Source organism: Balaenoptera acutorostrata, chromosome 2 (assembly GCF_949987535.1).
Source record: "Balaenoptera acutorostrata chromosome 2, mBalAcu1.1, whole genome shotgun sequence".
Classification (NCBI taxonomy): domain Eukaryota; kingdom Metazoa; phylum Chordata; class Mammalia; order Artiodactyla; family Balaenopteridae; genus Balaenoptera; species Balaenoptera acutorostrata.
In genome coordinates, this window is record NC_080065.1 from 114473105 (window position 1) to 114488945 (window position 15841).

Below are 15841 nucleotides of genomic sequence, written 5' to 3' on the forward strand. Positions count from 1 at the left end.
AAAACTTGACAAGCACATGGTTAAGAATAGCCTAGGCTATTCCTCAGGAATAATAAGGGGTGGGAGTGAGATTGCTTCGCCAGATATAAAGCCTTATTAGCATAAAACTATAGTGATTAAGACATTGTGGTATTGAAGTAGAGACAGACAATTCAACTAAGTAGAAATAGAGCCACTCATATAGGAAATTTAATACATGACAGAGGTGACATTGAAAAGATGAGCTGGGATAATTGATTATTTATGTGAAAAAAATATATAACACATCCTTATAAAGACCAAACAAAAAAACATTTCCAGATAGATTAAAGACATGAAAGGCAATATTTGTAAGCTTTTACAAGAAAATGGAATAATTTTATGATCTTGGACTAGGGAAGAAGTTTTTTTTTTTTTTTTTTTTTTTTTAATGATATTCTTGTCTGCTTACATTCTTTTTATGTATGTATGTATGTATGTATGTATGTATGTATGTATGGCTGTGTTGGGTCTTCGTTTCTGTGCGAGGGCTTTCTCTAGTTGTGGCAAGCGGGGGCCACTCTTCATCGCGGTGCGTGGGCCTCTCACTATCGCGGCCTCTCGTTGCCGCGCACAGGCTCCAGACGCGCAGGCTCAGTAATTGTGGCTCACGGGCCGAGTTGCTCCGCGGCATGTGGGATCTTCCCAGACCAGGGCTCGAACCCGCGTTCTCTGCATTGGCAGGCAGATTCTCAACCACTGCGCCACCAGGGAAGCCCAGGGAAGAAGTTTTTAAATGAGACACAAAAAGTTGAATTATGAAGAAGAAACCAATTATTTTTTAGTTAACATTTATAAAGCTGGGCTTCTAAAGAAAGCATGAAAACAAAAAATGAAGCCACAGACCTAAAGAAGGTAATGTTACCAGCAAAAGAATATGGTCCACAATATATAAAGAAATACTAAATCTATAAGAGGAAAAAAGAAGAGCAAAAGACATGCAAAGAAGAGGAAATCTAAATGACAGAAGTAAAAATTAAAACCACAGTACAGCTTTATTCCATACCCGTCAGATTGATCAGAATCAGGTCTGCCAATACCAAGTGTTAGAAATGGTATAGAGCACTTGGAAATCTTTGCACTGCTGTAGTAAATGTAGACTGGACAATCACTTGGGACAGCAACCTGGCAGTATTCTGCATCTTTGAAAAGTGTGGATATCCTGAGACATTCCATTCTTAAGTGTATTCCACAGAGAAATTTTACACATGTGAGGAAGGCTATGTGAAGTTTCATAGCACTCTCATTTCTTACAGTGAAAAGGAAATTAAAGTAACTTCAACAGCCATTAATCACATTATTGAAAATTGTGGCATAATCATGCAATGGAATTCCATATAGTGGTGAAAAGGTACTATACATATCAATGAGGATAAACCTCAGACAGAAATGTTAAGGAAACTAGCAAGTTAAAATAAGAACATGAGTAATATGAAGATATTGTAAATTTTTAAAAATATGTTACTTAAAAATTCATACATATATATGCCTAGATAATGGAATATATAGTAAAAATACAAGGAGATCTTGAAAAGGACACATTGGGTGCTTGATGTGTATTTGTGAAGTTTATTTTCTTAAGCTGAGTGGTGGATACATGATTATTTATTACTTTATTCGCTTTTGTATGTGAAATATATAAATATTTCAAACGGAATGCTACCGCTGCTCATAAGGTTGTTTCTAGTGGGTAAATCTTGCTTGCTTTTGTGCAGTTTATAGGAATACTTTAATAACTACTCTATGTATTTAATAAATGTTATGAAGGAAATGAAAATATTTACTTACAGCAATGGTTCTTAACTTCAGCCTGCATCAGAATCATGTGGTGGACTTGTTAAAACACAGACTGCTGGGCCCCATCTTTACAGTGATTCAGTAGGTCTAGGGTGAGGCCCAAGAATTCGCATTTCTAACAGGTTTCCCGGTGATCACTCTGCTGCTGCTGGTCCAGTCCAGGCACTACACTTTGAGAACCACTGCCCTCGAGGTTTTCTGTGGTATAAATGATGATATCGTAAATTGGCCGAGCGTTAGGAACCATCCCCCTTATTCATTCTCCTCTGCCTAACATACTCACCCCCGAGGGTCATGACAGTTTCACCAGTGTGGGGCAAAGGGTGCATGCATAGAACAGTGTCATTTTGAGACTGCCCTATAAACCTGGCAAGTGCTATTCCCTTTACAAAGATGCCCAGGAGATGGTTTATTCCAGTGGCAGAGCTGTCTGAGGAACTGTTTAAAATATCCTTACAGATAGGTGAATTGCCTCTTTAGAACTAATCACTGAAATTTTAGTGTAAGTTGCCACTGAGTGTACTTCTCTTTCCTTCAAACCTTCTCGAAACCTGTTACATAAAGTGGCAAATGCCTTTATATCTGTTAGAGGTTTATAATCTTTGTCAAAATAGTTTTTTGGACATTGATTTCTTTATACAGTGACTTATTTTATAGTTCTAGAGGTGCTGTTTTAGATGGGTTTGTTTTACTATACTTTATATTCTGACTTTTCATTTCTTTGTCCCTTCATTTGTCTAGTTATTAGTTATAATCATAAGCATTTATTTAGAGATTCACTGTTTTAAGGAGAGGTAGTCTTGTCAATAACTTGCTTATGGAGCCCTTTGGCAGTAATACATTAACACTGCTAACTTCTTTGTTTAAATGGATTTTTCTTTTCTTTTCTTTTCTTTTTTTTTAAAGGCAGGAGCCACTTCATTGTCAATCCAATTTTAAACATTCATTTTAAATTAGCAAAAAACTATTGTTTTTACAAAAAATTCAGATTACATCATGATGCCCTTTAAATCAAGTAGATCTCATTTAGTCTTAGTGTAGCTATAACTACCTTTTTTCCTGAGCAAAGCTAGTCTAGAATTATCCTGTAATATATGCTGAGTATTTCTGAAGCCTTTCCTCTTCTTCATTAGCCACATTTTGAGGTAAACAGCAATTTTTTTTTTAATTTTCTAAACAAAAAGTAGACCGAAATAACATTGCCAATAAGAATATTTAAAATATAAATTATACCCAAGTCCTGTAGCCCCTTTCCAAATATATATACACACATATATATAATGCCATGATATTAAATTAACTAATGATAATTTAAAGCCATCACTATTAGCTCAACTTTAAAAACTAACCATCTAGAACATGAAGCCAAAACTTGGCACTTTCGTCAGTGATTCTTTTTTTTTTCAGCCAATATTTTATTATAAACATTTCCATTGTCATCAACATTCTTTAATTAATGTAACGTTTAATGACTGTTTTTAATGGATTTAGCATAATATGCTAAAGCAATTTTTTTTAACATCTTTATTGGAGTATAATTGCTTTACAATGGTGTGTTAGTTTCTGCTTTATAACAAAGTGAATCAGCTATACGTACACATATATCCCCATATCTCCTCCCTCTTGTGTCTCCCTCCCACCCTCCCTATCACACCCCTGTAGGTGATCACAAAGCACCGAGCTGATCTCCCTGTGCTATGCGGCTGCTTCCCACTAGCTATCTATTTTACATTTGGTAGTGTATATATGTCCATGCCACTCTCTCACTTCGTCCCAGCTTACCCTTCCCCCTCCCTGTGTCATCAGGTCCATTCTCTACATCTGTGTCTTTATTCCTGTCCTGCCCCTAGGTTCTTCAGAACCGTTTTTTTTTTTTTTTGATTCCATATATATGTGTTAGCATACCGTATTTGTTTTTCTCTTTCTGACTTACTTCACTCTGTATGACAGACTCTAGGTCCATCCACCTCACTACAAATAACTCAATTTCGTTTCTTTTTATGGCTGAGTAATATTCCATTGTATATATGTGCCACATCTTCTTTATCCATTCATCTGTCGATGGACACTTAGGTTGCTTCCATGTCCTGGCTATTGTAAATAGAGCTGCAGTGAACATTGTGGTACTTGACTCTTTCTGAATTATGGTTTTCTCAGGGTATATGCCCAGTAGTGGGATTGCTGGGACGTATGGTAGTTCTATTTTTAGTTTTTTAAGGAACCTCCATACTGTTCTCCATAGTGGCTGTATCAATTTACATTCCCACCAACAGTGCGAGAGTGTTCCCTTTTCTCCACACCCTCTCCAGCATTTATTGTTTGTAGATTTTTTGTTGATGGCCATTCTGACTTGTGTGAGGTGATACCTCATTGTAGTTTTGATTTGCATTTATCTAGTGATTAGTGATATTGACCATCCTTTCATGTATTTGTTGGCAATTCGTATATCTTCTTTGGAGAAATGTCTATTTAGGTCTTCTGCCCATTTTTGGATTGGGTTGTTTGTTTTTTTGATATGGAGCCACATGAGCTGCTTATAAATTTTGGAAATTAATCCTTTGTCAGTTGTTTCGTTTGCAAATATTTTCTCCCATTCTGAGGGTGGTCTTTTCGTCTTGTTTATGGTTTCCTTTGCTGTGCAAAAGCTTTTAAGTTTCATTAGATCCCATTTGTTTATTTTTGTTTTTATTTCCATTCCTCTAGGAGGTGGGTCAAAAAGGATCTTGTTGTGATTTATGTCAGAGTGTTCTGTCTGTGTTTCCCTCTAAGAGTTTTATAGTGTCTGGCCTTACATTTAGGTCTTTAGTCCATTTTGAGTTTATTTTTGTGTATGGTGTTAGGGAGTGTTCTGTATTCATTGTTTTACATGTGGCTGTCCAGTTTTCCCAGCACCATTTATTGAAGAGGCTGTCTTTTCTCCATTGTATATTCTTGCCTCTTTTATCAAAGATAAGGTGACCATATGTGCGTGGGTTTATCTCGGGGCTTTCTATCCTGTTCCATTGATCTCTATTTCTGTTTTTGTGCCAGTACCATACTGTCTTGATTACTGTAGCTTTGTAGTATAGTCTGAAGTCAGGGAGCCTGATTCCTCCAGCTCCGTTTTTCTTTCTCAAGATTGCTTTGGCTATTCGGGATGTTTTATGTTTCCATACAAATTGTGGAATTTCTTGTTCTAGTTCTGTGAAAAATGCCATTGGTAGTTTGATAGGGATTGCATTGAATCTGTAGATTGCTTTGGGCAGTAGAGTCATTTTCACAATGTTGATTCTTCCAATCCAAGAACGTGGTATATCTCTCCATCTGTTTGTCTTGTCTTTAATTTCTTTCATCAGTGTCTTATAGTTTTCTGCATACAGGTCTTTTGTCTTCTTAGGTAAGTTTATTCCTAGGTATTTTATTCTTTTTGTTGCAGTGGTAAATGGGAGTGTTTCCTGAATTTCTCTTTCAGATTTTTCATCATTAGTGTATAGGAATGCTAGAGATTTCTGTGCATTAATTTTGTATTCTGCTACTTTACCAAATTCATTGATTAGTTCTAGTAGTTTTCTGGTAGCATCTTTAGGATTCTCTATATATAGTATCATGTCCTCTGCAAACAGTGACAGTTTTGCTTCTTCTTTTTCGACTTGGATTCCTTTTATTTCTTTTTCTTCTCTGATTGCTGTGGCTAAAACTTCCAAAGCTGTGTTGAATAATAATGGTAAGAGTGGACAACCTTGTCTTGTTCCTGATCTTAGAGGAAATGCTTTCAGTTTTTTGCCATTGAGAACGATGTTGGCTGGGGTTTGTCATATATGGCTTTTATTATGTTGAGGTAAGTTCCCTCTATGCCTACTTTCTGGAGGGTTTTTATCATAAATAGGTGTTGAATTTTGTTGAAAGCTCTTTTTGCATCTATTGAGATGATCATAGTGTTTTTATCCTTCAGTTCGTTAATATGGTTTATCACATTGATTGATTTGCGTATATTGAAGAATCCTTGCATTCCTGGGATAAATCCCACTTGATCATGGTGTATGATCCTTTATTGTGCTGTTGGATTCTGTTTGCTAGTATTTTGTTGAGGATTTTTGCAACCTTTTTCATCAGTGATATTGGCCTGTAGTTTTCTTTCTTTGTGACATCTTTGTCTGGTTTTGGTATCAGGGTGATGGTGGCCTCGTAGAATGAGTTTGGGAGTGTTCCTCCCTCTGCTTACATTTTGGAAGAGTTTGAGAAGGAGAGGTTTTAGCTTTCTCTAAATATTTGATAGAATTCGCCTGTGAAGCTATCTGGTCCTGGGCTTTTGCTTGTTGGAAGATTTTTAATCACAGTCTCAATTTCAGTGCTTGTTAGTGGTCTGTTTATATTTTCTATTTCTTCCTGGTTCAGTCTTGGAAGGTTCTGCTTTTCTAAGAATTTGTCCATTTCTTCCAGGTTGTCCATTTTATTGGCATATAGTTGCTTGTAGTAATCTCTCATGATCCTTTGTATTTTTGCAGTGTCAGTTGTTACTTTTCCTTTTTCATTTCTAGTTCTATTGATTTGAGTCTTCTCCCTGTTTTTTTGATGAGTCTGGCTAATGGTTTATCAATTTTGTTTATCTTCTCAAAGAACCAGCTTTTAGTTTTATTGATCTTTGCTGTTGTTTCCTTCATTTCTTGTTAGTGATTCTTAAATATGAATCTCATGGCAGTACTTAACTAAATTAGGTAACCATGATGTTTGGAAATGTTTTTATGTAATAGTCATGACAGAAATAAAAAGCCACATACTATTGGGGAAAGAGTTGTTCTTTCTGCTACAGTAAAAATGGTTATGATGATACACAGAAAAATATTATAACAAACTAAATGCCTTTCTTGTCAGCAAGTTCTGGTGGAAGATTCACAGAAAACATTGCTCACGATTCAAAAAAACAACACGGTGAGAATGTTTTGATTGAAACTGAAGCTATTTGTAATAAGCTTCAGATGACTGCATTTTGCTATATCAGTTTCAATTATGGAAGTCCACGAAGAACTGATTTTCTATGAGCCAAATGGAATATGTTCCAGAGAAGACATATTTTCAGTAATGTTATTTCTTTAAAACACATGATGTTTTATGGAAACTGAAAACATTACTTCTAACTGAATAGGTGCTTTGATTAGAATTTACAAAGGATTTAGGATGACTGATAGATGTGAAATTTCTTTACTCAGTCATTCAAGGGAAAGTTATTATGATAATGAAGTTGAAAACAGAAGTGCACAGAGTACCTCAGAATGTTACTGTTAATTTTACAAAAATAAAACCTTTTAATTATAATAAGATTGTGACCAAAGTTTGTGATGAGAAAGGGTGTAACTCTGACAGTGTTTTGTACCATCAAGAAGTTGCTGGTCATCTTGTAGCTTACTTCATTAAAAAACAATAAAACTTGAAGATATTTCTTGGTTTTCTTTTACCAAAAAACACAAAAAAAATCAAAATTATGTTGTGTGGTTAGTGGCTACCTTGCTATGTAACAGTTTTTAAAATAAAAATAAATATTCTTTATCTGTCTCCTGAGGGCAAAGCGTTATTTATAGTAGAGTGGAAAAAATAATCTTATTTTTTGAAAGAAACTTGTGCATGGATAGAACATTTTGAAAATGAATGTAAACTTTACATGGTTAGGCTTATTTCTTGTGTTCCCTAATTGTCCAGAGTCTTTATGACAGTGTCTGGCACATGGTCAGCACTTGGTAAGTATTTGAATTAATTTAATCTTTCACAAAAAATGATTTAAGTATATCACCTATAAAAACTTAAGTATGGCCTCATGACATAAAATATTAATTCAAAATGGATCTAAGATCTAAATATAAGGGCTAAAACCATAAAGCTCTTCAAAGAAAACATAGAGGTAAATCTTCATGACCTTGAATTTGGCAATGGATTCTTAGATATGGCACCAAAAGCACAAGCAACAAAACAAAAAAGTAAACAAATTTGACTTCATCACATTTAAAAACTTTTGTGCATCTAAGGACATTATCAAGAAAGTGAAAAGACAATCTACAGAATGGAAGAAAATCTTTTTACATCATATATCTGATAAGGTTTAATATTCAAAACATACGTAGAATTCCTAAAGCAGCAACAAAAAGACAGACAACCCAATTAAAAAATGGGCTAATAACTTGAATAAACATTTCTCCAAAGAAGAAATAAAGATAACTAATAAGCACATGAAAAAATGCTCAGTATCATTAGTCATTAGAGCAATGCAAATCAAAGCTACAGTGAGATACCATTTTACACTACTAGCATGTGTGTAATTAAGTAAACAAACAAACAGGAACTAACAAGTGTTGCTGAGGACGTGGAGAAATTGGAACCTTTGCCTTGCTGGTGGGAGTGTGAAATGATGCAGCTGCTGTGGGAGACAGCTTAGTGGTTCCTCAAAAGTCTAAACAAGGAATTACTGTATATCCAGCAAGTCTACTCCTAGGCATATACCCAACGAAATTAAAAGCTGGGAGTCACACAGATATTTGTAGGCCAGTGTTTGTTGCAGCATTATTCACAGTAGCCAAAAGATAGAAACAACCTAAGCATGTATCAACAGATGAATGGATAGACAAAATGTGGTATACACATAGAATGGAATATTATTCAGCCATAGAAAGGAAAGCAGTTCTGATAGATGCTGTAACATGGATGAACCTGGAAGACATTATGCTAAATGAAATAAGCCAGACACAGGGACAAATATTGTGTGATTCCATTTATAGGAAATATGTAGGATAAACAAACTCATAGAGACAAAAGTAGATTAGGTGTTATCAGGGCCTGGAGGGAGGAAAGAATGGGTAGTTATTACTTAGTGTTTACAGAATTTCTGTTTAGGGTGATGAGAAACTTTTGGAAATAGATAGTGGGGTTGGTTGTACAACACTGTGAATGTAATTAATGCCATTGAATTGTACATCTTAAAATGGCTAAAATGGCAAACTGTTTTATTTATCTTTTACCATAATAGAAAAAATCTTATGTCTGTACCCAACCTTGGGAATAGAATTTTTAGTGTGTTTTAAAATATTATGAAAGAGGACTTCCCTGGTGGCACAGTGGTTAAGAATACACCTGCTAATGCAGGGGACACGGGTTTGATCCCTGGTCTGGGGAGATCCCACATGCTGTGGAGCAACTAAGCCCATGCGCCACAACTACTGAGCCTGTGCTCTAGAGCCCGCGAGCCACAACTACTAATACCCACGCGCCTAGAGCCCGTGCTCCACAACAAGAGAAGCCACCGCAGTGAGAAGCCCCCGCACCCCAACGAAGAGTAGCCCCCGCTCGCTGCAACTAGAGGAAGCCCGTGCATAGGAACGAAGACTCAACACAGCCGAAAATAAATAAATAAAATAAATAAATTTATAAAAACACATTAAAAATAAAAATGTTTAGAGGCTGTCCATTAGGATATTGTCATTTAAAAAGCATTTTGTGAATGGCATATCTTTAAAGTTGTATTTTTTCTGTGTTTTAGGCTGCTGGTCTTGGGCGTATGAAACCAAACACACTTGTCCTTGGATTTAAGAAAGATTGGTTGCAAGCAGATATGAGGGATGTGGATATGTATATAAACTTATTTCAGTAAGTATCCTTTTAATTCAGTAACTTAGTTGATTCAGAAAATATTAATTTTGAAAGCTTGCACTGGTTTTTGAAGTCTGTTTCTCATATAGTCTCTTCTAGTAGAAGCATAAGAATGAAAATAATCATTTGGAAGTTATTTACATTTCTTTTTTTAAAATGCACTTATATGTTTGCTTTTCCACCCCCTTGAAGTACTAAGTTCTGAGTTTACTATTCACTTTTCAGTGGTATTTCCAATGATGTTTATAAGACAGCTTAGTTTTGATTTACATCACTTTAATTTCCTTCTTACAGGTTATCTAATGAGTTCTTATCCTTTTGTTACTTTGTCTTTCTGATTTTAATCTATCCATGTTATTAAGTTTTGGATACGTATCTGTTTAATCTATTACAAAGGTGTTTTGGAACTGAGTTATTTAATAAAAAGAATAAAATTTCTTTCTATTTTTGTCATATTTTGTTTTTAATCTTGAAAAGTACTTTTTCTAGTATTCCTAGTATTTATTTAGCAAATCTCTTTATCTCATTCACACTGTTTTATAGAGGATAAGGATTCCCTCTTAGTACATCATACTTGATTGAAGAGTAGTTTTCTTGTCATAGATGCTGATGAAATAGAACTGTTCACTCCTTATAAAGTATTTCTTTATAAAAATTGTCATTTTTTAAAAAAAATTTATATTTGTCAAAATAACTCTAGTACCAGATTCAAATCCTATTTCTCTGTGAATTTTTATCTGTTTATCCTTAACTCACTGGAGTTATTTCCCTTCCTGGAGCTCCTATTGTATCTATTGGTAGAACCATATAATTATTTGCCTGTATCACATATAATGCTTTTGTTTTCATAGCTACCTTGATACATCTTTGTGGAAGTAACCAGAGCTCATACTTTACTTTCATAAATCTCTTTGTATTCATTAGTAAAATATACGATAGTTAAGATTTCCCAAGTAATTGTTAAATGGTTTTTAGTAAAATTCAAGCTCTGCTGGTTTGTCAGAGGTTGTGACTGGTCTTTGGCTTTGGGTTTGTTAACTTTTTCGTAAACAGCACTTCATTCTCCCTTTCTAATTCTGTAGTCTGTACTTTGTATGCATGGGGATTAGGGAAAGAAGGAGACTGTGAAAGAAAGACTACATCATGTGGGCCTTGAGCCGAAGAGTATGCTTTTTCTATTTGAAGATGTAAGACCAGTGAGATGGAGTAATTATCCTAGAAAATAGAAAAAGTGACATTTTTGCAAATAATTCACTCATTATTAGTTGTAGTTTGTCATAATGGGAGCACTGAAAGAAAGGAGTCTTTTCTGACACTGATCTTTTAGGAACTGAAGTAAATGTTTGCTCTGAGAGTCCAGTATTAATCCAAGTATTATATGTCAAGCAGCAGTTTAAAGATAGGTAAAATATTGCTCTCTGGTTTCTGGAACCATAGACGTTGATGGCTATTTTAAAGCAGTGATACTGCTTACTCTTTTATCTTGTGACACTTATGTTCTGGTTGTGATTTTAAATACCTTGAACAGCTGAGGTATACTTTATTTACTATGTATGTATTAACAGTATGGAGGGTCTGAAACTGTAAATCAACTTCTATAGCTTAAAGAAATTATATAGATTATAGAAATTTCCATACCTTATAGCAAAAACATTTAGCTCTTTTAGTCTGAAGTAGACTAAGAGCTATATTCACTGGATTTTCTTTAAGGAAATTGATTTTGATTCAATTACTTTATTAACTATTTTTTAAAATACTTGTAGTTATTTCTTCTCTAATAGTTAATTAGATCTTTCACAGTACAGCAGAGGAAGGTTAACATGTCTATTAATTTTTTCTCCAGTGAATCTCTCTTGACCTTGGTTAAAGTTCAACAGAAGAATCAGGCCAAAATTGTCTCCCTGTGATTTAAAACAACAATGACAAAAGACCTTTTACAATGACATATTATACCATAAACACATTCTTCTATTTATCAATAGGAGCAAAAACTTGATCATTTTATTAGTTTTTAGCTTTTTCTTTTTATATGCCTAGCTATAGGTTAATGTATCATTTTTATATGCATATAATGAATATTGATTACTTGTATAATTAAAAATAATAATAAAGGATAAAATCTAAGCCTGTTGCCACTCCAGGGAACAACCTGAAGTTTTTTGTTTTTTTTGTTTTTTTAAAAAATTTATTTATTTATTTTATGATTGTGTTGGGTCTTCGTTTCTGTGCGAGGGCTTTCTCTAGTTGCGGCAAGTGGGGGCCACTCTTCATCGCGGTGCACAGGCCTCTCACTATCGCGGCCTCTCTTGTTGCGGAGCACGGGCTCCAGACGCGCAGGCTCAGCAATTGTGGCTCACGGGCCTTGTCGCTCTGCGGCATATGGGATCTTCCCAGACCAGGGCTCGAACCTGTGTCCCTTGCATTGGCAGGCAGATTCTCAACCACTGCGCCACCAGGGAAGCCCCCAACCTGAAGTTTTACAATTGGAAATTCTTTCAGTAGATTTAAGAACTTAGGTCTACATGATTTATGATCTTAACTAAAGTTTCTGGAATTTAAGTCTGGTTTGAGAGTTGTCTTCAAGGTTTTAATGTATTTTACCTGTGTATAAGATGTTCCTGTTTGTGTTTTAAAAAATTAAAAGGGCATGCGAATACATGTCCGCAAATGCATATATAACCTTAGGACTACCTTTTAAACCTGTTTTGTAAAAATTTTTGAATTACTTGAAAAGCACCCTTCTTTCATAAATGATAAGGGATCCCTTCATATTCTACAACCTGCTCTCATTCTCAGAACCTGTCTTCTTTGTCTTCATGTATTTCTCTTGGCTTTAAAGGTATAAGCCTAGATTAACTATGATGGGATTATTGAAAGTTGTTTTTCCATAATTTTGGTCTGTTTCTGATAGATAAAACTACAGTTACTGCTTTAAACAGCTGCTGTAGGTAGAATATCACTACTATAAAGATCTACACTTAAGTAGATTTTAGCAGTATTACAGAAAAGGGGAAAAGGAATGGTGTAGGATTTGAAACTAACATATGGATGTCACTGTAATTTTTAAAGCATATTATAAGAATCAGATACTTAAAGCTGAAAGTTAATTTAGAGATCATCTACTATTGCCTTCATTTTATAGAGAAGGAGACAGACAGAAATTTTTGTGATTTAAAAAATTTTTTTATTATTTTTTTCTTGTTACAGTGACGCCTTTGATATACAATACGGAGTAGTAGTTATCCGCCTAAAAGAGGGTCTGGATATATCTCATCTTCAAGGACAAGGTAAATCTTGTTTGAAATACATTTTTTATCTTAAAAATATAAATTACTTTGTTAGAAAATTATATATAATTCTACAAATTCTTTAATAATTTTAATATTTACCATCTAATATGTGTCATATACTTATTGTATGGCATTTAAAGATCAGATCTGATTGGCTCTACCAAAGTTTATATTTTCTCTTTGTACCAACCTGAATGGTGGCTAGTAATTATTAATAGAATAAAATTCAATTCAAATCCTAAGTTTAAGTGAAACAAACATTAGTTATGATTGTAGTTTGGCCAAAGTTATAAAAATACATGATAAATAAAATAATCAGAGGAAAACATTTTAGACATTTTCATGTTTATGGAAGATATACTTTGTAGAAAGAGGCATATTAATAATGAAAAACTAAACTTTGTTATATCATTTACTCTTTCTTCAGAAAAGACTCTATAAGTATATTTTTTAACTTTATCATTTTGAAATAATTATAGATTCACAAAAATTTGTGTACCCTTCCTCCAGTTTCCCCCACTGGTAACATCATATCTATAGTTCTGTATCAAAACCAGGAAATTGACATTGGGACAATTTACATACCTTATTCAGATTTCACCAGTTTTACATACACTTGTGTGTGGTTCTGTTTCACTTGTCACATATGTTGTTTCATGTAAGATACAGAGCTGTTCCATCACCACAAAGATCTCCCTTGTGCTACTGCATTATAGCTTCCATTCATACTCTTTCCCTGTTCTCTAACCCCAACACCCACTAATCTCCTCTCAAACTATATAATTTTTTAAGCTTTTAAAAATTTTTTTTTCATTAAGCTTAAAACCTATTAAAGTATACTTAGCACTTTTGCCAACTTTATAAAAAACTATGGAAAATTCCATACCCTCTAATGATTTCCTGGTAGCTTAAAAAATACTGTAAGTTTAAGAAAATTTGCATACCTAATATTTTATCCTTATCAGTTAATTAACCAGGTCATCAAAATTAGCTAAGGCTAAATAGCTGAGAGGCATATAATGAACTTTCGTCATCTGGTCATGTGTTTAAACTGTTCTAATCCTCCCACTCCCTCCACCACTTTAAGGGTATTGTACATTTCTGAAAGGAATGCTTTGAGGTCTTTATCCATGTAACACGAAAGTATGGCCTGCTGAAAATGCATTTTCTTACTCTGGAGTAGGCCTTGCAAAATACTATTTATTATGCTTGTTATGCTCTAACAGTAATTTTGGTTTAGGATACCTGTTAACTCTGCATAATTATTGGTAGTGTTCCCTTTCACTCTCAAAAACATCACAGTTTGGCTAATAAATGATATACTCTAATTTGCTGAGATTTAAATGTGATTGGAAGTTCAAGAAAATATTTTCAAGTGTTTATAATCATAAGAATTGTTTTGAAAGCCTCCTTATTCATCATTAAGATTTGGAGACAGGAATTTGCTTTAGCACAGGGCTTAAGAGCATAGGCTGTAGAGTCAGATATGCTTTAAAAATTCCAGCTTTTTCTCTTAGTAGTTTTGTAGCTGGGGCAAATTTGTTGACTTCCAAGCCTCAGTTTCCTCATCTTTATTCATAGGGCTATTGTGAAGATACTGCCTGTGAAGCTCTTAGCATAGTGCTGGCACCGAGGCTTACATACTTTCTATTGTTATTTCTCTTAATATACACATATTAGTGATGAGGATTATGGATAGAAGATCAATTTCATATTATGTTTGTCTTTATGATAAATCTTTTTTATTGTAGAAGCTAAATGTTTACTAACTCCTTCCCAAAAAACAGAAAATGAAGAAAGTGATTTAAAAATAGAGATGGCACTTTCACCATGAGCTTAGGAAAGAACTCTATCCCCTAGTTTTGGCTCTATAGTCATGGGTATAATTTTTCACTGTTGTCTGTCATCTTATATGTAATGAACATTTGTCACATTCTACATTTTTTACATGCGTAAATGACTTTAAGAGTAGAGTTGATTCACATTTTATACATCATTCTTTTGTCTACCAGATTCTTATGTTCTGTACATCTTACTCATTACTGATTCCCCATCACCTAATTCAAATGTCTGACAGTTAGTTGTGGCTAAAGATATTTAGTTGAATAGTCATTTCAAAATTGATTGTCACATTTGTTTATAATAAGAAATTATTCATTATAAACTTACCATTATCATTATAAACTTTGCTTAAAATTGTCATTTAATTGATATTATACCATGATGCCCTCTTTGGTTAAAAGATTCAGATAACATTTTGAATACTTTATGTCTACAGAAGAATTACTGTCATCACAAGAGAAATCTCCTGGTGTCAAGGATGTGGTACTAAGTGTGGAGTATAGTAAAAAACCAGATTTAGATACTTCTAAACCATCTAGTGAAAAATCCATTACACATAAAGGTAATTTTTATTCAAACAAGAAATTTTATTAATGGTAATGTTTTAATTTTGGAAGAAATAGTTTTTATTATATGGCACGTCTTACAAAGTAACCAGTTCTCAAACGTGTATTGTTCATTTCTAGTTGCTCAGGTAAAATTTATGCCTTTCAAAAATGGCTACAAATGATTAATTATTTTTAAGGTATTAAGTAGATCACAGAACAGAAACCATGCCAGTTAATTAAATACTAATATGCTCTTGTATGTTTTTATTTATACTTAATTTTAATTTGAAGCATTGATTAATCTGAACTTGGAAAGAAACATGGTAGTTTTGGAGTAATGTGTGTATAGCATATGATAACACTGAAAGGAATGAGGTTTATAAAATTAGTTTACATAACTTTTTTGGTAAATCAAGATACTTCAATACCAGGGGTTTTGTTTATGTGCTGAGATACTCAGAATATTTTTACATCTACTGTACCTGGTATTGTTCAGGTAAAACAATGTAGTAAAAACTCAAGTGCAATTTTATTCCTCAATTTAGTCTCCTCCCAAGAAATGAGCAATTTACGTTTGGCTGCTGAACTGTTGGGCCATAATTACAGACATAAATACTCCTGGTGGCTAATGTGGTTTAAGCCACAAACAGATTTCCAAATCTCCTGAGACTATGGGATAATTTCATCCACAAATCTCTATGTCATGTTTATGAGAAGGAAAGAGGAATGACTTCC

General features: G+C 34.0%; 1 protein-coding gene across 2 annotated transcripts in view; it reads left to right on the plus strand.

The window, feature by feature from the left end:
- The window catches only part of SLC12A2 (solute carrier family 12 member 2), a 110387-nt gene that overhangs the window by 78874 nt on the left and 15672 nt on the right, over positions 1-15841 (plus strand). For both annotated transcript variants that reach the window (XM_007188581.2, XM_057540694.1), the window contains exons 18-20: positions 9317-9423; positions 12634-12713; positions 14995-15120. In XM_007188581.2, coding sequence (XP_007188643.2) covers positions 9317-9423; positions 12634-12713; positions 14995-15120 — 313 coding nt within the window. The remainder of the gene's footprint in view (positions 1-9316; positions 9424-12633; positions 12714-14994; positions 15121-15841) is intronic.